Source organism: Kogia breviceps, chromosome 19 (genome assembly GCF_026419965.1).
Source record: "Kogia breviceps isolate mKogBre1 chromosome 19, mKogBre1 haplotype 1, whole genome shotgun sequence".
Classification (NCBI taxonomy): Eukaryota; Metazoa; Chordata; class Mammalia; order Artiodactyla; family Physeteridae; genus Kogia; species Kogia breviceps.
Window position 1 is genome coordinate 41,600,608 of NC_081328.1, and position 27,138 is coordinate 41,627,745.

The following is a 27,138-nucleotide window of genomic DNA, read 5'->3' on the forward strand; positions in this document are numbered from 1 at the left end:
CTTGCTTGAATGTAAGAGCGATGAACCAGATGATCTTAGAGTTCTTTCAGTGCTAGGATTCTATTCTACATTGTTCTAACTTTCACCACTGGTTCAAAGCAGCCATATTAAGGTGACAAATGGCACTTGGAGAAAGGTAAAAAGACAAGGACCACAGTAAGTCTGCCAAGCAGACTGATTACTATCTAATATACCACCATCTTTCTGTAGGGGTTTTGAGAGTATCTTTCCAATGATACACCTCTGTTCTTTCCCAAACTACAGTCAATTTAATTGACCCTAGTCTGACTTTATACACTGACAAAAGAACTTAAAAAATCCTAAATGAATTTGCTCCACTCTACTCAAACACTCTTAACTGTGATCTTTCAATCAAGTCAGTACAAACTTAAGAAATGAAAATTAATCATAATACACACTAAACAAAGTATAATTTGGAAGATTAGGATACTCTAATAAAAATGCATTACAAAGTTAAATACTATGTCTAAAACAGTTGCTGTTTCCCACCAAATTCTGCTGATAATTTAATTCTACTTGAGAAGAACATAACTGCCATGGCATATATATATACACACACAAGGATAGATATGTATGTACATGTGTACATACACATGCATAGGCGCGTGCACACACATCTAAGAGATAGGAAATTAAAATGAAAGTAGAAATCTTGATACCTTCTTCATGGCCTGACACTTGGCTGTCTCAGAAAAGCCAATCATCTTATCAGGAGAACAGATCTTGATGAAGGGGAAGTTGGATTCCTCTGCAATCTTTGCAGCCAAAGCAGTCTTCCCACTGTGAGGAGGACCTGCATAACAATACGAGCAAGTCAGGGGAAAAAAGCCAACCTAAGCAAAGAGGAATAAAACAAGTTTAAACTTTTATCCACAATGTACTGAGGCCTCAACTAGCTGCTCATTAACATTTCCTGACAATTTCATGGCAGACATGTTTTCTCTTATTTATTAGCAACTAAATTTAATGAACTGATTAGCACTTCTCAAAAGTATGTTGAAATATATTCCTTCTTTCTTTCTCACATAACCTTAATCTTTCAAACTTCTGGCTAAATATACAAAATGCAAGGGTTTTGCTTCTTTAAAAAAACAAAGAGAATGCATTCAAATGCATATTAGTAACTATGTTATTAGTTCTATCAAATCATTTGTCTGACAAAAAATTACAATCTTCTTAGGAGGTGATATTAGGGGCAGGGAAAACTGCCTTATTAGAAGCAAATGTGACTTAAAGAGCTAGGAAACTAAAGACTCAGGTCTTCTCATGAAGGCAACCAAAGTTACAAACTTACTTATATTTAGACATCTCCTCCTTCCCTTCTGTGTAATAAAAGATGTGCCCCTCTTCCAACCATAAACTGACCAATCATTCTTTCCCATCTTCTCAGGAACCTGATATTATTATTATTAAAAATTTTTTTTTAATATAGCAGGTTCTTATTAGTTATCCATTTTATACATATTAGTGTATACATGTCAATCCCAATCTCCCAATTTATCACACACACATACCCGCACTTTCCCCCCTTGGTGTCCATACATTTGTTCTCTACATCTGTGAGGAACCTGACATTATTGATTGTACCCTCTCCCCAATATGTTCCACCCCACCCTCTTCCCTGGAGCCTTAGCAACAGTATAAACATGCTCTAGTCTACTGACAGTTTAATAAACAAAACAAAAAATCCTCTTTCTTGACTTCACTACTCTCAACACTACTCTGCCTTCTCCCTTCGAAATGGAACCTTCCTAAATAATCATCTATGCCAGCTGCCTTCACTCTTCACCTTCCATCCATCCTCAAACAAACGCTATGGCTTCCATTGCCATTACGTGGGACAGGCTCCCATCAGGATCACCAATGACCTCCACGTCACCAAATCCAACACTTCATCTGTTGGCCTCTTGGGAATATTTGATACAACTGATAACTCTCATCTTTATTTATTTTTCTTTTTTTTTAATAATTAATTTTTATTGGAGTATAGCTGTTTTACAATGTTGTATTAGTTTCTACTGTACAGCAAAGTGAATCAGCTATACCTCTCTTCTTTCCTTAAATACTTTTCTTGGCTTCTGTGACAGCACATTCTCTTTCTCCCCCCTCTTACCTCTCTGGTTATTCTTGCTCAATCTCCTTTGTTAACTCTTCCTGCTCTACTTAGTCCTTCAATGTTGACACACATCAGAGATTAGTCCTAGGCCCCCCATCTCTTCTCAACCTACCCTTTCTGTGACTTCATCCACTCCCATGGATTCAACAACAATCTACATACTGACAACTCATGAACGTATACTGCCAGCAAGACCTCTCTTCTAAGCACTAGACCCACACATATCCAGTGGGCTACTAAACATTTCCCATTCAATTATCCTATAGGAACCATGAACTTAATGTGTCCCAAACTGAACTCGTGATCTTTCTTTCTGAAATGTACTTCTCCACTAGCGTTCCCAGTCTTAGTAAACAATAGCATTTACCAGCTGTGAATACCAGAAACGTGGGGATCATGTTTGATTTCTCCCCATTTTCAATCTAGTTACTATTTCTAAGCTTCAGCTTCCTCATCTACAAAATAGGGATAACAGCAGCATCTGCCCTCACAGGACTGAAGTGGGTTTAAATGAGAAGGTATGTGTAAAGTGCTAGTAGACTGACTGGCAAATAGTTAAGAGTTCAAAGAACGTTAGCTTAATTATGCTTAATAATTAATTAATCATTATTATAATTATCATGAAGTCTCTTTTATTCTCCCTCCTAAATATTTCTCAAAATGGTCTACATAGCTCCATCTCTCCTACCACTACAGTACTTCAAACTATAATCAGCTCTCATTAAAACTAATGCAACTGCTTCTCACCATTGGTCTTTCCTGTATATTTTTGCCACTCTAATCCGTTCTCTATCACAAAGCAGTCATGATGTTTTGAAAATATAAATCTGATCATGTCACTTCACTGCTTAAAATCCTACAAACGGCTCCCCACTGCCCCCTGGATAGAGTCTAAATCGTTAACATGGTCTACAAGGCTTTGCATGAACTGGCTCCTGTCTACTTCTTCAGTCTCATGTCTTAGCCCATCTCCCTTTCTGTTTCAGTCTCCTTCCAGCCCAGGGCTTTTTCACACGCTGGTCCCTCTGTTTAGAACATCTTCCACAGTTACTATGCCCGCCCAGCTTCTCCTCATCCTTTAGGTCTTGGCTTAATGTGTTTCTCCCAGGGAGCCCTCACCCCTAGCCCTTTGGAAGGGGCTGGATTCCCCTGTCATGTGGACTCACTGAACTTTTCTGTTGTTCTACTAATTATAACTATAAAAAATAATTGGTAGAATGTCCTTCCTTTTTTGTCTACTTGGTAAAATCCTAACTGATCCTTCAAAGTCTAAACTGAACACTTTCTTTGACCACCCCTGGGCAAAATGACTTACATTCACATACCCTTACACACGTACATGGTAGTTAGGTATTTGTTTACATGGCTTTTTTCATGACCAGACTCAACTCTGTGAATCTCTTTGTGTCTCCAGCAACCAGTTCAATGCCTAAGACATAGTAAATACTCAGTGAATATTTTTTTAATTGAATTGAATATTATGTGGTATCATAGAGTCTATTAAGTAACACAGAAATTTAGATACAATCTTATAAGAAAACTAGTTGCTATCATTCATTAGTAACATTCTAACCCAAGAAGATTTAAATTCGTGCACAATATCGGAACACAGGATGGACTGCTACTTTCAGATAATAAACAGGTTTAGAACTGAAAATAATTCATTTTTCTGGAATGTGCTAAATGGTTTTGTAAAAGTGCTTCTTTTTCTTTTTTCAGCTTTTGATGCTATCGCATCATTTTTTCTCACCTTCCAGAAGGACGCTAACCAATGGTGTGCGGTCACTGTTTTTAGTCTGTTGGACCAGCAGCTCCCCATCTTCTAGAACTCGAGTAACTGGATCACCCCATTTGATGATACCATTCATAATGTAACTTGCATAATCCTCTTGGTTTGTGCCAAATGCCTATGAAGGAAAAGAACAGTTTAAGGCATTTTCAGCGTCAGTATTAAAAATTAAATATTTAAAGGTATAAAGGATGAGTAATAATTCCTACATGCTAGGGCTACAGCAATATCCCATATTAATATAAAAAGCCTGAAAAGCAAAAAAAAAAAATCTTTTATAATTTCTCATTTAACTTTTTACCCAATTGGGGCAAATACTGCTTCATGTGACTTAATGGAATAAAAAATATATTCTAGGCTTAGATTCTGTGAGGGCTCAAGCCCTCGCAATCCCTGAGAAAGGGTATGTTCCAATGTGCTTGTTTCTGTAAGGAGTACATGGGTTGCGGCCTTCTGTCAAGAGCAAAGAGAAAGAGAGCATATGGATTTAGAAATTAGAAACAGTTGGCTCAGCACACAAAGATACTATCCTAACACTGACTGTAGGTGTCAGATATTAAAATGGAAATATGAAATGGTAATGAGGAGATCTTGTCCACATACGCTTGGTGGTAGGTGATAAAAGTCGAAACGCACCAAAAGGTAAGTGTGTGTGTAAATGTAAGATTTAGAACGAGCTAGAAATGAGCAGAGGTAATGAAGATTGAAGGATTAGGGAAAGGAAAGAAAAGCAATTGCTATATATAATCATTTCATTTGTACTATATATTGGGGCATAAATCACATCCTTTTTCATTTTCAACTTCTAATCTCAAATTGTAACTCCCATCAAACCAACTACCAAAAGTAGTTAAAAACTTTAGTACTTATTTACTTAATTGAATAGCATTTCCACAAGGTTAACAGGAGAAGAAATGAGTAGGAAAATATAACCCAATGTAATATAAAGCTCATATAGCTTGACAATTTCTAATTTAAAAAAATTATCACAACCCTCAAGTCAAGTTTTCACTCCCCAATGTATGGAATAACTTTAACAGTTCTTTAGAACTTGCACCTCACAGAAAGTCATCCTTTGTAATACTGTTTATCTCATCACTCTATTACTTTGCCACCAAATCATTTTTCAGACCACTCTTTGGTCCTTGCATACACTAGTGCTTTGATTCCTGAGTACAGAGGAAAGTTCTTATTCCCTGGTCTGAATATGGTAAATGCAGTGGCTGTGTAAAAAGTTATAAGGGAAGATCCTAATAAATACTGGTTGGAAGGCTGTGTAGGAAATATGGAGATTGGCTGGCTTTTGTCTAACAGCGTTGAGATACATGAACCAGAAAACAGTGACCCTCCCAAGCTATATAATATGTATGAGTCATCCTTACTTATCCTGTCATTTCAGTTTTTCTTTTATCCCCCAGACCCTTGGAATAAATAAAAGTTACTGCTTATTTAACTAAGTTATCTTAGTTGCCCTTTCCTTGTAGCCAAATTATCTGTCTTGAAAAAATTTTAAGACAGATCAGTTAGGCTGGGCTCTAATATTTCTGGTAACTATTACGAATAATAACAGCAAAAGATTAAACCATTTCCACTGCTGAGTAACTTTTGAAAGTAGTTATTTTATATTTAAAAGTCAGAATGGTCATAAAAAAGCAGACAGGAGGCTTCCCTGGTGGCACAGTGGTTAAGAATCCGCCTGCCAATGCAGGGGACACAGGTTTGAGCCCTAGTCCGGGAAGATCCCACATGCTGCAGAGCAACTAAACCCATGCGCCACAACTACTGAGCCTGCACTCTAGAGCCTGTGCAACGCAACTACTGAGCCCGCTCGCCACAACTAGAGAAAGCCCACACACAGCAACAAAGACCCAATGCGGCCAAAAATAAATAAATAAATAAATTAATTAATTTTAAAAAAGCAGATGGGCTAAAACAAGTTGATTTTTGTCTTTAAAGGAGATATTTGCAACAAATAATTATTGTCAAGGATATATAAAGAACTTATACAGATAAAATAAACAATACAACAGAAAAATAGGCAAAAAACATGAATGGCATCTCACAGAAGATACTCATATGGCCAATAAACATATGGAGAAATACTTCATAGGTAATCAGTGAAATGAAAATCAAGACCAAAACACGATCCCATTTTACATCCAACTGAAAGGCAAAAAATAAGTCTGACAATACCAAGTGTTGTAGAGGATGTAGAGAACAGGATCTCTTTTACATTACTGGGGGAAGTGTTTATTGGTTCAACCACTGAAAAAAACAGCTTGAAAGTCTTAGTTTGAAGTTGTACATTCATATACCCAACAACCCAGCAATTTTATTCCTAAACATATATCTAGGAGAAACTCATTCAAGAATGTTTTAGCAGCAGTTGTTTGTAATAACAAAAAACTGGTAACGTTCCAACTGTCCATCGACAGGAAAACAGACAAATTGTGTTAGTCACACAATGGAATGCTATTCAGCAATGAAAATAAATGAGGCATAGCACAATCATATAGATGACTTGATAATAAAATATGTAATAAAATAGCAAGTCTCAAAAAAATTAATACATATTTTATTTTACACACTGTAGACTAAAGACAGTATGTCATGAACTAAAGATTAAGGTTAATCCAATTCTGTGCACCCAAGGTCCATTGAAGAAAGAAAAACAACATACACACCTTTTTACGGTTCTACAATTTGTTTTTGTATAAATATAGGACTCCAAATAATGGTTACTCAAACATGAGTGGTTGTTTTATAGGAAAATGGGTTAATGACCTTATAATGTATTCTAAAACTCCAACTATGACTATTGAGTTTTGAGTATATTTTAAGAAAATTGACACCTTTTTAAAAAAGGGCACTGAAAATGGTTAAAAGTTTTAGAAACTATAGCAGTTAGAGGAACTGGAGGTATTGAGCAAGAAAAAGGGATGCCTTGGAGGAGGGTGGGGAAGGGGAGAGAGAAAGGAGATGAGAATTAATTTTAAACATAATAACTAACATATGAAGGATGGATGAATTAGGATGAATTTAGGTTCCCATAGCTTCAGATTATATAAGAACCAATGAGAAAACTATTTCTAGTTCAAAACAATTTAAGAACTAATAATTAGAAAGTCTCAAAATTGAATGGTCTGCCTTACAAGATGGTGAGCTCCCTATCATGAGAAATATTTCAGTAAGTCTTGGTTAATTACCCAGCCATCAGAGTTACTGAACAGATGTTTCTTATATTGGACAGTTCCAGTACTGAGATTTTATGATTTTTTTAAAACTACATGTGATATAACCTTCCAAAATATTGGGTAAAATGGCACTTATTTTTCCCCTGAATTATTATTATTTTTTTTGGCTTATACATCACTCAGTATTCATACTCACTGGTTTGATATCATTCTCCAAAGAAGCAAGGAAGTCTCCTCTTGTCACCTGCAGGCTCTCTGCTTTCTCCATGTCCACTTCCACTTTAGTACTGGCCTAATTAGAAATGAAAACAAAACGTTAAGGACTTCCAAGATTTAAGAATATTTTCAGCCTAAGAATATAAGACCTGAGGATATAAAAGGCATATTTCCACAGACAAAAAAAATCTCTCTCAAATTCACAAACATACACACACACGTATATACAAACCTTCATATACATATATTATGCCTTTTGCCTGAACAACTCCACTTCTAGGTGTTTATCTCATGAATATACTCACAAATGTGCACAAAGTTATATGTACCAGGATATCTACTAGAGTAATTTGTCACAGCCGAAGACTGGAAGCAAATTAAATGTCCATGAAGAGGGTACCAGTCAAGTAAATTATCACATATCTTCACCAAATAACACTGGATAGCATTTTTTTGTTTGTTTTTTGTTCAAAATAAGGCACGAGGAGAAACTATATAGAAAGGGTCTCTAGGAACAGTGGTTTTCATCCTCGGCTGCCTATCAGAATAACGCCTAGAGTCTTTAAAGACACACACACACACACACACACACACACACACACACACACACACACACACACACACACACACACACACACACACACACACACACACACACACACACACACACACACACACACACACACACACCCCTACATACTTATATAGATGCCCAGCCCCACCCTGCAGGATTTTGATTTAACAGGTCCAGCAGAGGGTCCAGGCATTTACATTTTTATAAAATGCACAGGTGGTTCTGATGCTCAACCAGGTTTGTGAACCATTATTCTAGGAGACCAAGGACCTACAACTTTGATTTTTACTCATACTCTGCACTTGAGAATCTATGTGCCAGCTCCAAATATTCTGTTTACTGCACCTGGAGCTACCACTTAGAAGAGACATCTGGAGAAGCATCAAGGCCTTTATCAGCACTTGGAGCTGCCTGGACCTGACGAGTGACTGAGATACCCACACACTTTTTAACGTGACTGGGCTCACTCCCAATAGCACAAAGCAAGTGAGTCTAATTTTTAAAACGGTATGATGGGCTTTAAAAAAACATATCTCCAAAAAAATCTGACTATAAAACCACAGTATGTTAAGCCATATCAACCTTCCAAAGGTTATTATAAAATATGAGTCATGTTCCTTTAGGAGTGGACTGCTGAGACAAATAAAATGACAAACATTTTGTAAAACTCAGCCTTATGGGACAAAAAGAACTCTGTCAGAAAACTAGATCAAGATGGCAAACAGAACACTTTTGTCTCCCTTCCTGCCTCAAATCCCATGAAATGACAGAAAGTGAGAGAGAATGGTTAAAAAGCATGGAACATGTATCTGGAAGTTGGCCCAGCCGCTCCGCGGCACGTGGGATCTTCCCGGACCGGGGCACGAACCCGTGTCCCCTGCATCGGCAGGCGGACTCTCAACCACTGCGCCACCAGGGAAGCCCGTATCTGGAAGTTTTAACACTGATCTAAGAGGAGTCTCAGAAGGAGAGAAGAGAAAGAATGATAGAGAAAAAACAATAAAAGACAGAAGAAAAAAAAATTCTCCGGCTGAAGAAAGGTGTATCTTTGCAGTTTAAAGGTTTTAATGAGTGATCAGGGTAAATGAAAAGAAACCCACATCTGTCTTGACACAGTGTTGTAAACTATCAGAACACCAAAGGTGAAGAGAAATTTCTAGAACCTTTTTGAGAGACAAAAACAGGTCACCTGTAAAAGGAACCAGAATAAACACTGGAAACTAGAAGACAATGTAATCATGTCTTCAAAAATCCATCTGGCTATCTATCCTAGAAAATGATTCTTGTATGTACATAGGGAAGCACAGGCAAGCATTTTCATAACAGTTATGAAATACTATTATGATTTCCTTTTAGAGTGAAACTGAATTCAAATGACAGAAACATATAGCAATATGAAGGGAAAATCTTGTCTATCTTTCAGCATTTGCTGAAAAATATGACAGATTTCAGGACTGGAGCTGGTGCGAACCTTGCATTTTTACTACTAAGAAAGGACTCACCCAATGAATTAAAGTGAATTAAGATGGCTGCGGGGGGGACTTCCCTGGTGGCGCAGTGGTTGAGAGCCCGCCTGCCGATGCAGGGGACATGGGTTTGTGCCCAGGTCCGGGAAGATCCCACATGCCGCGGAGCGGCTGGGCCCGTGAGCCATGGCCGCTGAGCCTGTGCGCATCCGGAGCCTGTGCTCCGCAACGGGAGAGGCCACAACAGTGAGAGGCCCGCGTACCGCAAAAAAAAAAAAAAAAAAAAAAAAAAGATGGCCGGGGGGGCAGTTATTTTAGAACAAGTTGTTTTTAGACACTCCAGGAATTTCAGAAGTCACCTAATTGTAAGTAATCAATACTACAATGATAAACCTTTCATACCTATTCATTAAAATAAGTTTTCTAAGGACTTCTCTTGGTTAACTTCTACTATTTTGTCAAAATCGCAAAATGTTATTTAAAAAAATCTACAATTCTGAATTTTTACTCATTCAGAAAACCTTTTCTTATTTGTCTGAATTAGTGTGATTTTTTTCTGCATTGTATTTATAACAGCTAATCAATATGGAAGAGGCAACATCTTTCAGCTTATACCTGCGGAAACTAATAAACTTGTATTTCAACACTAGCAAATATCCAGTGGTCACACTTAAATTTCATAACCTTTTAAATCTGACCTTTCAAAGTTCTTATCATTCCTCTTAAATTAAGGGTAGAATGACCTTAATCATTCAAAATTCTACAGAAAATAAAGAAGAATTTTATTGAAATTCTGCAAACATAAATCAGCTTTGATTCAGTTCTAAAGTGTGTATGTGTTTGTGTGTGTGTGTCCTCAATTTATTTCCTTACAACAGATTAGAGCAGAAGAAATCTGTTATCTTCTCTACCTGAAGCAGAAATTCCTTTCAAGCTAAAAACAACCAAATGTCACGTGAATTTTAGTTGACCACAAACATGGGTTCAAGCACAAATGACATGCACATCAGGTGTTCATGACTGGATTTTCCACTTGCTTCAAACAGCCTGAAAGAACAGTTTAACAGGGAAGACTTGTTTAGTTTATCCCACCTGACTTTGTTTAAACCTAATTCTTTTGAAAAGGAAGCAAAATAACACTAATAATGGCTTTTTTTTTTGGCCACGCCAGTCGGCTTGCAGGATCCTTAGTTCCCCAACCAAGGATTGAACCCAGGTCCTGGCAGTGAGAGCACCGAGCCTTAACCACTGGACTGCCAGGGAATTCCCAATAATGGCTTTTTATAATACAAAGAAAGAACATCATAATAAACAGATGAATGTTGTGTATAAGTTCTACACCAACTGTAAGTCATAAGTTTCAAATTAAATACTCATCAATCACTACTAATAAAGCTATAAATATGTACAGAAATGAGAATACTAAAACTGTGTGCCTGCCTTTTGTTCAACTGAGGAAGAGTCTTGTTGGGAAAACAATGTTTAAAGACCTGGACAGTACCGACGTTTTTAAATGCAGAAAAGAAAGTAAATGTTAGTAATATTTCTTTTTTGGTAGTGAGGTTAGTGTCTTAGATATCTCTCCCTTCCCCGAAGTACCTGTGAAGTCCCTCCCTTGCATTATAGTCCACAGATACCCCCAAAAACCAAAAGCTGTTTGGTACAAAAGGTGTTGATCACAAGCCTATATGCATCATCTGAAGTTTAAATTAAAGATAATTCAACCATATGGAAAAAGTGAGGGAAATAACGCCCACTATTTGCACTACTTCTTACTTGCAAAGCTAAAAGGATAACATATTCTGTACAGTGGTGAACATTTTAGCTTTAAATCAGAAATATTATAACTGCAAAGAGTCAACAAAAATCAGAAACTCAGATATTGAAAAGGATGTATACAGTATCCTCTCAAATCAGCCAACAATAACAAAAATGGAAGTAAACATTTATATAGTTTGTAAGGTACTTCCACAAACAGTATTTGATTTCATTTTCACAAAAACTTGATGAAATAGGTAGTTATTTCCCCTTGACAAATCAGAAACAAAAAAAGTGGGAAGAACTGTAACACATAACCACACCTTCTGACTACAAAACTTGTGATTTTTCCACCGTTTCTCATTGCCTCGTGTGTAAATAAATCCAATACATGCTTAAAGAAAGTATGTTTCTTGACAATGGCTTAGAGATACTTTGGGATAAGATTATTGTGATAAAAATGACAAATGACTAAATAAGATAAAAATTCAGTGGCTAATGCATATGAAAAATCTGATATCTAATAAACTAGCTATTGTGGATTATAGTATCAAGAAGCGCTGATGTGGTCTGAGGTGAAAGATCGGTATAGTGGGGAGCAATTTTCACATCATTTATACAATTTTTCTTGAAGTCACCATCACTTTTTCTAAGACATTTCTTACGGCAAGGAGAAAGAATGGATGAATGAAATGAATGGATCCATTCTATAAAGGACCCAATACTATATTTCCCACACTATCCAGTCCTTTGGCATTCTCAATTTTGTTTTTATGCAGTAGTACTAGTATCCTCCTCCCCATTGGGTCTCCAGTATTTTAAAGAGGTTTACCATCTTGTCTAAAGTGGCCTCTTCCATTATGGCATTCTTGAGCTAGAACAAAGTCAGTTCTATTATGTAGGGGAATTATGGCTTATAGATAGAGTTTGATTCAGAATACATATTTACTAATTTAAAAAATATTTACTAAACAGCTACCATATTCTCAGTATTAAGACCTATATGAAATACTGTGGGAGATTCAGAAATGAATAAGATATGGACTTAAGGTCTACAACAGGGGATGACAAACTTTTTACATAACGGGCCAGATAGTAAATATTTTAGGCTTTGTGGGCTATGCAGTCTCTTTTGCAAATACTCAACTCTGCCATTGTAGCATGAAAGCAGCCACAGACAATACATAAATGAACAGGGGTAGCTGTGTTCCAAAAAAACTTTATTTATAAAAACTGGTGGTTGGCTGGATACGGCCCATGGGTCACAATTTACCGACCCTTGGTTTAAAACCATTGCCAGGGTATACCCGAATAAAACATACTTGACCTGACTGTTCAGGCTTTTACTATTTCCTGCATGAATTGTTATACAAGTTCCCCTATCTTGTCTTACGTCACCAACTTCACTCCCCTAAATACTCCACTCGACACAGCTGCCAGAGTGAGCTTATGTTTTAACACTATGTCACTGCTATTCTTAAAACTCTTCAATGGCTTAGCACTACTCACAGAAAAGAAGTCCATACTTCTTAGCACAGTATAAAAGGCTCTTTGTGCTCCATCCCCTGCTTTAGCCTCCTGACTTATCCCCCACGTCTCTCTCTACCTCCCCTTCCCTACCTTTTATGCTGCAGCAATACTGAATTACTCTAACACACCATGCTGTTTGTGTGTCTCTGTTCCTTTGCATATTTGTTCTTTCTACCTAAAATGCCTGACTCCATCAGGAAACATATCCACCCAGAAATTCCTCTGTGAAGGCTCCTCTCACCCGACAAGCTGACCACACCTGACACCTTTTCACTTCCTTACCCCATATGTACTTTCTATTACTGCATGTGGAGGATTAGACTGTGAGCTGCTCAAGGGTAGGCAATTGGAGCATTAACCCCTAGTACAGTGTCTGACACACACTAGGCTAGATAAATCCACTGATTGAAAGTCAACAGAAGGTATTGTAAATGATGCATTACTATTTCTTTTTCTTTTTTGGCCCTACTGTGTGGCTTGCAGGATCTTAGTTTCCCCACCAGTGATTGAACCTGGGCCACCGCGGTGAAACCTCCAAGTCCTAACTACTAGACCGCCAGGGAATTTCTGATACACTACTAGTTCAAGAAGGAACAGAACACAACATTCTTGAAAGGGAGAATGAGAAATAGTTTGAAGAAAGTGGTGGTACATGAGCCAGGTATTGAAAAGATAAGTAAACACAGAGAGTAAAGGTTCTCAGTGAAGAAAAAAAAAAGAAAAAACAAAGAGGTAACAGCAGACAAGTAGAAAAATACATTACTATCTGATGACTGGTAAATATTCAATATTTTAGTTTGGCTAAAGTGTATGGAGGGCTTCCCTGGTGGTGCAGTGGTTGAGAGTGCACCTGCCAATGCAGGGGACACGGGTTCGAGCCCTGGTCTGGGAAGATCCCACATGCTGTGGAGCGGCTAAGCCCGTGCGCCACAACTACTGAAGCCCATGAGCCTAGAGCCTGTGCTCCGCAACGAGAGGCCACCGTAATGAGAAGCCTGCGCACCGCAACAGAGAGTCCCTGCTCGCTGCAACTAGAGAAAGCCCGTGTGCAGCAATGAAGACTCAATGCAGCCAAAAATAAATAAATAAATAAATTTATAAAGTGTATGGAGAATAACTGGGAACACATCAGGAAAGGCCAATTTAGGATCAGATCTAAGAGGACCTTAAAGACCAGACTAAGACTTCTGTACTTTGTTCTGTAGATCATGGTGAGTCACTGAAAGTTTCTGAAGAATAGAATGGTGTGAAACAGGAAGGTTAATCAAACAGAAGACAGGTGGTGGCAATGAGAACTGAAAAATACTGCCAAGATAGAACTAACAAAATTTGGCAAATAACTTGATGTAGGATACAACAGAGTGGTAGAAATCAAAGATAATCTTGGAGTTTTAAGCTTGGGAAATTGGGATAAACAGGGAAGTAGGAGCAGGAAGGAAAGTAGTAAAAAAACAACAATAAAAAAGTGTATTTGGTTTTGGAATATTAAATTTGAGACCTGATAACACATCCAGGTAGAGGTATTTGGTATAAATCTGAAAGTGGGAGAAAGATACTTTCAAGAGATGAGACATAAATCTGGGAGTCATCTAACTACAGGTGATAAGTAAAACCTGAAGAGAAGCAATGGTAAAGGACCAAATGCACTTTATCAAATTTTATTTACCAAAATGAAAGTATCCTTTGTATTTCTACCAAAGTATCAATAACATTACTGTATTAATTTGCAAACATATCCATTTCCCTGACTCTCTACTCCTTGTGGGAAAAGGTCGTGCTCTATTATCTTTGTGTCTCCCGCTTAATACCTTGAAAATGGCAGGTATTCAATATATTTACTTAATGAAGCAGCCCCCGTGATTCTAGCATGTAGAAAATCCAACTTTCTATGTCATGTTACAAGTCAACATGGCACAAATTTTTAAAAAATTCTTCAAAATTTTCATCTGCACGTGTCTGTATCAAATGGTGGCAACCTAAGGTAAATGGGTCAGTGGTTACCGTGGGGCAGATGCTACCATTATCTTTTTTCCAACTACTCAGAAGATTTAGCAGTTGACAATTAATTCCTATACCTTTTACCATGTCTATTCTCCATCAAAAGTCAGTATTACCCTAGTCCTTAGTATGCTTGAAAGGAAAGAGAAAGAATACTGGCATGGCATTTACAGGGCTGCAGACTCCTAATATGGTAGTTGATTTTACTGACCTTTATGTGTCTGTTCATAGCAGTGGACTGCGCTGCTCGCACCAGACCCTCGAGCTCAGCACCGCTGAAGTTCTTGGTCTCTACGGCCAGTTCTTTTATGTCTACATCAGCAGAGAGCAACTGATGCCCTCTCATCCTTGCTGTGTGGATGTGAAGGATCTGGAGTCGGCCTTTCTCATCTGGTAAGCCTGATAAAATTGAAAATAAAATAGACATTATTATCATCTTAATGTTTTTCTTATAGGTACTCAAGCGTGTAAATACCTGCTTCTGATACACAACTTTTCTAACAAATATTAAGTTATATGACTTTGCTCCTGCTAATGAACTCTAATTATACTCCCCCGTCCCCCAATCAGTGACAGATCTATTTACCTATCTCCATTTTAACTTCCAGTCTTCCAGGTCGAAGGAGAGCCTCATCTATGAGATCTGGTCTGTTGGTCATTCCTGAGCACAGTTGTTAAAACAAAACAACACACAAATGATCACAATTCAAAAATAAGATAAAATGTCCCTTCAGTATGTGTAAGAATAGCAATTTCCCTGACAAGCTAAGAGGACATTTTATAAAAGTCAAATAGAAAAGCAGTCATTTTCAAAAATATCATTTGTTCTCGACCTAATGAAAATAACTGGGGACTTTGCTTTAGTATTTCACTACCGTACAGGCCAGTGGAATATAAATGTAATGAAAGCTTCAAATATTTAAAAAGAAAATTTTAGGTGGGTAAGTAAACTGTCAAAGTGAGAGAGGGGCAATGTGAACATGATCTGTCTGTCCCCAACATCCCTTCTCTTTTTTGTAGGCCAATGGTTTTCAACCTTCATAATCGGCAAAATTTTTGTTTTGTTTTGTTTTCAAAGTCATCTTAAGAAGAACTTCAGTACACAAAGCAGTTAAAAAGATAAGTTATAATAGGGATGCATGATCTGAAGCTCAAACCCGGGCCGCACAGACCCTGAAGTACCTCTGAGGACTCCTGGAGGCCTATAGGACCCAGTTTGAAAACCACTGCATTACATTGTGCAGCTTTTTTCACCTGTTAACTATAAGTTTAAAGCCATGAGTTGGGACTCCCCTGGTGGTCCAGTGGTTAAGAATCCGCCTTCCAATGCAGGGGATGTGGGTTTGATCCCTGGTCGGGGAACTAAGATCCCACATGCCACAGGGCAACTAAGCCCACATACCACAACTAGAGAGAAGCCCATGTGCTGCAACGAAGAGCCCGCGTGCCGCAACGAAAGATCCCATGTGCCATGACTAAGACCCGACGCAGCCAAAAATAAATTTTAAAAAAAGTGAGGATTTTTATTTTAAAAAAAAAGCCATGAGTCACTAAAACCCAGTTTTCATTTGTCCTATTAAGGCTAGACATTAAAATAGTGAAATTCGTCAATATCACTTGATTCTAATTTGGAAACACTGGCAAAATAGTATAATTACAAGCTACACAAATCTGAATTCAGAATCTATGTATCTAATGTTTTTGAAATCACAGTACTTTTTTTTTAAACCAAGCAAACATACCAATGACTAAGATGTTGTTTAGTTGTTCTACCCCATCAATTTTGGACAGCAACTGGTTGACGACAGTGTCATGAACTCCTGTGCTACCAGCCATGCTCCCTCTCTGTTTGCAGATGGCATCAATTTCATCAAAGATGATGATGTGCAAACCACTGTTAGCACCAAGCTAGTAAAAGAAATTACATTAAAGGTCATAATTTGAATATATTATTAAACAAACTAATCAAAAAAGCAAAACAAAGCTTTCTCGCCTTTTGACTAATAAATGTAGCCAGTATAATCATGATTGCTGCCCTCTCAAAGGTGTTGGAACTGCAGTCTCAGAATTCTGCAAAGTGAAAAGGCATTCCAGAACCTCATATTTAATAGACATTAAGTGAAAACACACATTATATACTGATGAAAGTGAACAGTCCATCATAACTAACTATTCATTCACACACATTTCTTATCTCACTCTTTGAAAGAACTGTCAAGCATTTCTTAAGTCAATGAACGGCAGCTCCCTCCCATTTTCCTTGAGTTTTGGTGAGAGGATAGCCCCCAAAGCAGTAAGTTTAATATTTGTCATACTATATAGCTGAAGAGTAACTCCACACAGAGGTGGACTGGGAATTGGGCCAAATGGGAGAAGATACTGAACTTGATTCATTTTCAGTTATATCATATGAAAACAGATTGCTTCTTCTGAACAGTAAAGTGAGAACAGAGACAAAGTTTATAAAAAGAACATGGTCGGGCTTCCCTGGTGGTGCAGTGGTTGAGAGTCCGCCTGCCGATGCAGGGGACACGGGTTCGTGCTCCGGTCCGGGAAGATCCTGCATGCTGCGGAGCGGCTGGGCCCGTGAGCCATGGCCGCTGAGCCTGCGCTCCGCAACGGGAGAGGCCACAACAGTGAGAGGCCCGCGTACCGCAAAAAAATAAAATAAAATAAAAATAATAAAATAAAAAGAACATGGTCAAGCAGATGCTGTTTCTTCTACATAGTGATTTGTTTTACTTTGTCAGATATAGAGTTATCATTAAAAGAAATCAGTTTATATATTTTGAACTTTTAATAGATGCAAATACTTTTAAATGCCAATAATTCACTAGGTTAAGTTAACATGGATCTTCTAGCAATTTATATTTAAGTAAGTAAGTCTCTTGTTAGGAACCAAAGGGGGAAGTGCATTGCAGAGATTTTTTTTTTTTAACAAAAATCATTAGGGATTAGCAAAACAAAACAGGTGAAAATGAACATAACCTAAATATGACAACATACGGATGGTATAAATGATGGGCATAATGAGATTCAAGATTAGGTATGGTTGGTATTCACTAAAACTCTGGCAAGGATATCATTTTATTTTTTAAATAGACTTAAAAATTTTATTATGAAAGTATTAGATGTTAACTGAGAAAAAGTTATAAAACAAATAGAAATAAGTTAAAAATAAACTATATTATATTGCTTAAAGATAAATGCTTTAATACAGATTTATTTCTGCTTTAATTTTATTTTAATTAAAAATTGGAAACTCACTGCATCTTGCATTCTCTTGAATATTAACTGTTTTTAAAAAACAATTTAAAATTGTTATTTTGGGTTCTAATTGCAAAATACATGATCGCTATAGAAAACCTGGAAAAAATACCAAAAGATGTAAAGAAATCTCAATCATCCAAAATTCAACTAGCTAGAAATAACTGATATTATTAATTTGGTACTACACAAAAAGTTTATATCTCTTTTTCTCGGCCCAGATATTACCTTAAGCTCTTTCCCATGTCTATAAATACAGCTATACACTCTAATTTTTAATGGCTCCATAATATTTCATCATATGACTGGTTTCACAATTTAATTCCCCTACTCCACATTAATTCTTTACTGTCATATATTTAATAATTTCTAAGTTTTTAGTATCAAGAAGTTGTTACAATGAACATTTTTATACTTAAATCTTTGACAATATGTACAATTATTTCATGAAGGCAAATTGTTATGTTAAAAGGTGTTTTGAGTATTTTAATGCTCTTGAAATAGGCTTTCAAATATTTTTCTAGAAAGGTTTTTATCATTTTGTAACAATCCTACCACTGTACATGACAGTGACTATCTTGGTATATCCTCGAAAGTAATGAATACTAGAAATTTTTAAAAGTAGTTATCAACTTGATGGATGAATAATGGTATTTTTCAATCATTTTTAATTGGCATTTGTCTAATTATTCACAAGGCTAGCTCTTTTTAAAATCATTTTTTTTTACCATTGATAATTTTTCTCTTATTATTTGTTCATGTCCTCTGTACATTTTTCTGTTGGGATTTAATAATTTTTATTGATTTATAAAAATTACTTATATATCAAGGGTATTATTATATTTGTTATAAATGTTTTATCCCAGTTTTCTATTTGTCTTTTAATTTTACTTATGGTATATTTTTGATAAATGGAAGGGTTTTAAAAAATGTATTTTTACTATTTAAACAGCCAACATTATCAATTTTTGTTTTTATGATGTTTTCCATTACTTTTATCCTTAAAATCCTCTCCCATTACAGACATTGGTAGTCACCTACATTTTCTTCTCTTGTAAATTTTAACTTTACATGTAATTCTTTAGTCTATCTGGAATTTTATTTTTATATATGGTACAAGTGAAGTAAGAATCCAAGTAATTCTTCAAAGAGTTAATTAACTGATCCAATATTGTTGACCAAATAACCTTTTCTTCATCAATTGAGATGTCATTTCTATCAGACTTTATATTTTTATATATGCTAGACTATTTCCAGCCTATACTATGGACTACAGCAGTAGTTTGGGCAAGCTCTTACCCTCCACACATTCTTCTTTTTTATAACTGTCTTGGCTACTTTCAACCACGTTTACTTCCTGATGATTATTAGAATCATTCTACTAGAGCAAAAACAACTTTCTCCAATGAAAAACAAACAAAAAAAGTAAAAAATAAACAAAAAAGCCAAGCTTTGATTGGAATTAGATTCAATCTCTAAATTAGTTTAGGAAGTACTAATATCTTTATAGCATATTCAGTTCTTAAGAATATGTCTCTCCAATTATTCAAGTCTTTTACATCTCCCAACAAAGTTTTGTACTTTTTGTCATATTAATTCATTCATAACATTCCTAACTATTTATGTTTTTTGGTTGCAGTTGTGCATGGGATTTTTACATTATATTTCAAAAACAGTATATATGAAAAAATATTAATTTTTGTATATTTATTTTATATCTGTCTACTTAACTTTCTTCTAACATCTAAGTTTTTTTAGTTGATTCTTTTGAATTTTCTAAGTAGACAATCATATTACCTACAAATACAACTTTGTGTCCTCCTAAATCACAGGTATACTTGTTTTGGGGTATGAGAAATTATTCCTGAACAAAGACATGTACAAGGAGAAAGAGAGGGCCTAACAGATAAGAATTTAGAAGCATGCAGGGCCACTTGAGCAAATGGCTAAGAGGCAATCCAGGCCCTATAAAAGGGATAATAAAATTTACCTAACGTGAGAAACAAAAGTTATAGTACTATCACAACACGGAGCAGGCCTTTCTATTGAAAGTCTCTCTCTCTCTCTCTCTCTCTCTCTCTCACACACACAAACACACACACACACACACACACACTTGCAAAAGCAGAATGCTCTTTATGTAAGATGATGTTAATCCTGACTTTAGGATGAAAATGGAGAAATACGTAGTTGGAAGGTCAGTGAGAAACAATGGTATGTAAATGAGGTAAACAGAATCTGTAAAAGAGATTTGGTGATGGGAGTAGTGAAGACTAAAAAGCAAAGTCCTAGGTTTGGTTACTGCCTGCAAGTAGAAGGGGAAGTAACAGCAAAGGTAAGAAATTATCTTGTAGTTATGATAAGAAAGCTGTAGAAAGGAAAAGATAGAAGGGAAAAAAATTTTTTTTAAGTTTCTACCATAAGAAGATTAAAGAATTAACAGGACATCTAATTAGAAATGTTCTCCAGAGAATAAGGTATAAACTGAACAAAACAGGTGAGAAAGATAGATCTGAAAGCCATCTACAAATGGTAAAGAAGAGTATAGTAGCGAACTAGATTCTGTAAGAAGATGAATCATATAATTAAGCTGGAGGCATATAAAAGCAAGACAGATTCTGGGCTACAATACCAGAAGATGACTCTAATAAAGGCAACCCAAAGGCAAAACTATCAAGCAAACATGACAAAGATAAAAGATGAAATGTTACATCAGAAGTAGGAAGAAAAACAGTTCTAAAAATGACCTGAAGGAAATTGGATTGGATCTAAAACACATCTGAATATATATTTTAAAAAAGGAAAAACAGATAAAACACTGTATGATCAAGCAATTCCACTCCTTGGTTTATAGCAGCTCTACTCATAACTGCCCCAAACTAGAACCAACCCAAATGCACTCTAGTGGGTGAGTGAATAAACAAACTATGGTACATCCGTAAGATGGAATACTACTCAACAGTAAAAACGGATGTTTGATACATGCGACAACTTGTTTGAATCTCAAAGGCAATATGATGAGTGAAAGAAGCCAGTCTCAAAAAGAAGAAACCAGTCATAGTTACATACTATGATCCCATTTATATGACACTCGAAAAGACAAAAGTATAGGGATGGAAAACAGATCAGTAGTTACCAAGAGTTATTAGCAAAGGGATAGCATGAGAGAATTTTGGGGGGTGATGTAAATGTTCTGCATGTAGATTTTGGTGATGGTTACATGAAACTATACACATGTTAAAATCTATAAAATGGTACACCAGAAAAGTTAGTTCTACTTCATAATAATAAACAAAAAACAGATACAGTATCTTATAACACTTACATTCTATTATTATTTGGAGTATTATTCATTCTTTAATGCATTCTTATGCAAGATGATACCTTACGTGTTCATCAAGGTTTCCAAAATTTAACTAAGTTTCATTATATTTTTTCCTGAACATAACTTACAAACTTTTCTCTTTCCACAATTGTTTTAAAACTAAATTAAAATCTGGAAGAATTACCTTTATTTCTCAATTATTGTCATATTTATTGAACAGATGTCTGATGATAAGTGATAGCTTGTTGCTTAAAAAAATTTCAACACCAAAAACTATTCACCTTTCCATCTATAGAGAAGACAGAGAATGAAGAATTGGAACTACACCCTTAGCTTTGCCAAACACTTCTATATAGTAGAGCATTAATGCTTGCTGTCTTCAAAGAAAAACTAGGACACTCCTGTTTGTGACTAAAAAGCTGTAAGATTCTACATTATTTTTAGAAAACATTTTTATTCAAAGTTGTCTGTCAATACAGCATAAAACAAAAAGCTGTTATAATGTATGAATTTTGCTATCACTGTGCCTTATGTTACCACTGGAATCATGACTTCCTTCTCAGTCCAACCTCAAAAATTATCTATGTGGAAGGGAAGCCAGAGACAATGAGGACACTGTGCTTGATTTAATGATCACAGGAGCAATCTTCCCTAAACATAATTCAGTACAATTCTGACCTTTTCAGAACCTTGCTAATCTTATGACTTGTCATCAGGTCCCTTCCGCCAACCTACTGAGTATGATAACATCAATTTCTACAGGTGTGTTACTTAAATAAAGGCAAGTTCTTACTGCAATAAATTAGGAATCAGGTAAGGAAGATGTCAAGATTAATATTCACAGATTAATATAGCTGAATTATCAATAAACCCTTTACCAAAGAGTTTAAAGTTCCACAATGCAATTCTCTTCAACTCACTGACTTCTAGCTCTGTTCTTATCATTTGCAGAGTCTTCCCCCATAGAAACAGAGCTGATGCTGTTGAGCCCCTGGCAACAGCCTTGGAAAATGGCTGTTCTATATTTAGCTAGTTTGACCTATATGCAAGTGTTCATCTTTGTCAGCCTGGACTGTCCAGAATCACAGAGGTGATGCTTTTCTTTATTATGTAACACATATATACTCTCCATGGGGTCATTAACCGAATATACCAAGCCTTTCTGGATGTACGGATTGAGAAAAGTATATCAGAAAAAGCTGGCTATGATTAATATCTACCTAGAAATTCTCTGCCAACTCAGTTTTATTATGACATTAATAGTGTCATGCTTAAACTGTCTGCAAGTTTAAAAACAGCACCAAAGATACCTATGCAGCCATGTGGAAACTATCACAACAGATTTTATGAAATGCTTCTCACCTGCACCTAATGTTTAATCCTCAGTATAACATTAGGGTCCACTTGAAAAACAATTTCAGTTTTTAATTTTCATTGTTAAGCAGTTTTAACTATTTATAAAGATTGATATCTCATGACTACGTTTTTTCTAGAAGCATTCCACAGGAACAAAACGGAAAATATATATTTTTAAAAAGAGAAAAAAACCTCATTCTATCTTGCAATTACTGTATGGGTCCACTGGATCTTTTTATAAATCTAAGATATATAATGGTATTTCAAAATTCTAGAAATTATGTCATCATTACTCATCAATTATTCCTAACTGTACTGAAAAAGATTAAAATAACAAGAAAATAAATGGATGGAATTGCTCTGAAGGATGATGCAATAGTGAAATAAGTATCACAATGACATCAACTTCTAGCTTTTTCATTGTGTTGCCCAAAGTATTGCATCTTCTCTCAAGAAGGTATAAAAGAAGTCTAGACATCATCCACCATCTTTGTTGCCTGATTTTAGCTTTAACTGAACACAGTTGAGAATTCAGATTTTTGTTTGTTTGTTTTTGTTACTTGGCCTTCCTTGGCAAAGAAAAGAAAATCAACAGAGGAAAATATTTCATAATTATTAGATGAATCCAAAGATGAACACAAAGAGTGAGATAGCACCTGAGACACAAAAGAAGATGGTGAAATGGATCATTATTAAGTAAAATCTCAGACTCTGTGCCTTCAGATAATGGTATCCTACATAGATTTTCTCAAACTCAAGGATGACTGAGTATTTCTTTTTTAATAGATTTATTTATTTATTTTTGGCTGCTTTGGGTCTTCATTGTTGTGCACAGGCTTTCTCTAGTTGCGGTGAGCAGGGGCTACTCTTCGTTGTGGTGCGCGGGCTTCTCATTGCGGTGGCTTCTCTTGTTGTGAAGCCTGGGCAATAGGCTCGTGGGCTTCAGTAGTTGTGGCTCGTGGGCTCTAGAGTGTAGGCTCATAGTTGTGGCACATAGGCTTCAGTAGCTGTGGCTCGAGGGCTCTAGAGCACAGGCTCAGTAGTTGTGGCGCACGGGCTTAGTTGCTCCGCGGCATGGGGGATCTTCCCGGACCAGGGCTCGAAACTGTGTCCACTGCATTGGCAGGAGGATTCTTAACCACTGCACCACAAGGGAAGCCCTGAATAATATATTTCTAAGGACAAAATGAAAATACAACATTTTCATCCAGTTACTTATTCAACAGAAAGTCTTCATTGTGCAATATTTTTTTGATCAGCTAGGCCATCTCATTTTTTTCTAAAGGGACACATGACCATGTTCTTTCATCTCGTCTTTCATCTGTGTATCAGAATTTTCTTGACATGGTTTCTAGTAGGCATATACTGAAGGCAGGTATTAGAGAGATAACAAGAAGAAATAGATGACGTAGACATTTAAAAATTGGATTGGGGGACTTTCCTGGTGGCACAGTGGTTAAGAATCTGCCTGACAATGCAGGGGACACGGTTCAAGCCCTGGTCCAGGAAGATCTCACATGTTGCGGAGCAACTAAGCCCATGCGCTGCAACTACTCAGCCTGCACTCTAGAGCCCGCGAGCCACAACCACTGAAGCCCACGAGCCTATAGCCCAGGATTCGCAACAAGAGAAGCCACTGCAATGAGAAGCCCGCGCACTGCAAGGAAAAGTAGCCCGTGCTCGCCACAACTAGAGAAAGCCCACGTGCAGCAACGAAGACCCAATGCAGCCATAATTAAATAAAGTTAAAATGATACTTTAAAAAACTTAGATTGGCCATTCTAAAAGGTGTATACAAATCTATAAATTAAAATATTTTGCAATTACAGAGTGCCTGGTGTCCATCCCCTCTTCAACAAAATTATAAGCCAAGGATTTTTTAAAAAACTCTTCAAGTATTGTCTTGACGACGCAAGTAGAAGAAGAAGTAATGATACGCTATAATCTATTAGAGATGTATTTGAAATTTAGAATCAGTGTACAAGTTCACGCATGACAACTGATGAACAGTTAGTTACATACAGAGGCTCCTGCGCATTTTGGGTATATATCTATCGATCAATCAGTAGATATCTTTAAACCCAGGAAAATATGGAATAAAAATTTGGTTTGCTATATTTAAGCTCTATTAAATATTTTAATAGTCTCTACTTCCTTTTATTTTTGTTTGTAAGTGATCTGTAATCAACTTAAAAACAATTTTTAAAGAGAAGTTCTTTCAACCCAGATAGTAAATGGTAATGACTATTTTTCTTGGTATTCTGACAGCTAAAAAGATATCTGAAACAAAAAATATTGTAGTATTAGGAACGAATTGTAAAATCGAATTGGTTCTGGGACTGTCTGAAGAGTTGAGATCAGTTATTGGACTTGCAATAATATAACAGGATGCAATGGAGCTGAGATGGCTAGAGATCTGAATATGAATAAGAACTTAATGGGATAAAGGGAAGCAGGGGAGAAAACCACCTTATGTAAAAGTGAAATGATTAAGCACCCAACAAGTAGATTTGAAGCAGTAGAAGGGTTGTTATAAAGGCAATGTTTAAAATTTATTTTTACCATCAACAAAAATAAGAAAAAGTAGGAAATGACAGAATAAATTAGATTTAATAAAGCTTACTAGATTAAAAAAATAGATATTATGTTTCTGGGTGTTATGCATATTGATCCATGTAAATCTGTTATTTTAATGTCTAAGATGATATTCCATTTCCTACTGAGAAGAATCAAGATGTTTCTAGTTTTCCCCCCATTGCATATAGTACGGCAATCAACATTCTGGTACATGTCATTTGGTGCACAAGTGCAAGAGTGTTTCTCTACAGTAGCTGTCTTGAAGTAGAACTCATGGGTCATGAGGTTTGTGCATCTTCATTTTTGTAAGATGTCAAATTAATCTGCACGATATTACTCACTATTTTTCTAATTTATACTACGACTAGTAATGTATATGAAGCCCTGTTTCTCCATAACCTGATCAACTTCTGGCATTATTAGCCTTTGTAAATTTTATCAGGTTGTTTATAAGGTGATTTCTCTTTTATTATGCATTTTCCTGAGCATTGTTTCATCTGCTTGTCATCAGTTGGGTTCTTCCTCTGAGAAACTGCCTATTCATATCCTTTGCCAGTTTTTAAAAAAAAAATTGTGGTGTTTCTTTTTCTTACTTATTGTACAGGAATTACAGAGAATTTATTATAGAAGAATACCAATTTTTTGTGGATTATATGGGTTGCAAACATCTTCTCTAGTTTGAGACATTTGTACTCAGTGTAATTTGTCAGAGAGAATTTTCTTTATATTAATGTAGCCAAACACTTTTTTTCTTTTATGAATTTAATTTCTATATTTTATTAAGAAATTCTTCCCTAGCCTCAATTCTTAATGCCTTTCCCTAGTTTTCTTCTAAAAATTTTCTTTTGTAAGTTTTAGTTTTGTTTTTTGCAAATCTATTTTGTAATTCTGTATGAAGCGAGATAGGGACTGCATTTTATCTTTTTCCAAACAGAAAGCCAATGATCTCAGTCCCATCATGGAACAGTATATCATTTCCCCTCTGATTTGTATTGCCACTTTTCACATAACAAGTTCTTCCTGTGTTCCTCTATTTCCATGGTCTGTTTTTGCATGAATATATAAAATTGTTTCAATTACTACAGCTTTCCAGTAAGTCTTGATATCTGAATAAGTAACTTTTCATTATTCTCCAAAATTTTCATGACTCTTCAAGCATCCAAAAAAAAAAAGTCAAATTCCAAAAAAGTCCTGTTAGACGTAACTGGAAAAGCACTGAACTTACAGATTAATATGGGCAGAACTGTCATTTTTATGATAATGTCAGGATTCCCATGTGAACATGTTCTATCTTACCATTTATTAGCTCTTGAAAAAAGATTTTCAAAAATGTTTATAATTTTCTCCTTTAACGTTCCTGTTAGATTTAATCCTAGTTACCTTATCATTCTGACTGCTATTGTAAGTGAAATCTTTTTAAACGTTACATTTTCAGTATCTTCACATTTTCTTTGAGTCTTGTTATTCCTTTCTTGCCTTCTAAAGTACTTGAGTTTTCTTTATTCCTACTCCCACTCCCTCCCTCATGCCTTGGAAAAGCTTGAGAACTATAAACAATTTTCACATAAACATTTACTTAAGTTTCATGTTAATTAACATGTCTAACTTCTTCCCAAATAATACAAGGATCTTACATGAATTCAACCCACTTCCCACGTTTTGTTCCATATTTTAGTTCTATCCTTAAAAAGAGATATTGATCATCATTATTATTTTGTACAGTGAATGCTTCTTAAATTTAACCTCTTTTAAACGTTTTTATTGTAGAATATGACATACATAGAGGGAAAAGTTCCACAAATGTGAATGTATGTCTGAAGGAACTGTCACAAAACGAACATCCATGTAACCATAACAAGACGCAGAAGAGTGCCAGCATCCTGGCAGTGCCTCCTCACCACCCTTCCCCAACACCCCTCCCCCCGTGCCCCAAAGGCAACCACAATCTGAT

At 36.1% G+C, this 27,138-nt stretch overlaps 1 protein-coding gene across 2 annotated transcripts in view; it reads right to left on the reverse strand.

Moving 5' to 3' along the window:
- The window catches only part of NSF (N-ethylmaleimide sensitive factor, vesicle fusing ATPase), a 156,918-nt gene that overhangs the window by 39,490 nt on the left and 90,290 nt on the right, over positions 1–27,138 (reverse strand). For both annotated transcript variants that reach the window (XM_059048767.2, XM_067020629.1), the window contains exons 10-15: positions 16,405–16,570; positions 15,249–15,323; positions 14,874–15,061; positions 7,317–7,412; positions 3,888–4,044; positions 681–814 (exon numbers count right to left, since the gene is read on the reverse strand). In XM_059048767.2, the coding sequence (XP_058904750.1) occupies positions 681–814; positions 3,888–4,044; positions 7,317–7,412; positions 14,874–15,061; positions 15,249–15,323; positions 16,405–16,570 (816 nt within the window). The remainder of the gene's footprint in view (positions 1–680; positions 815–3,887; positions 4,045–7,316; positions 7,413–14,873; positions 15,062–15,248; positions 15,324–16,404; positions 16,571–27,138) is intronic.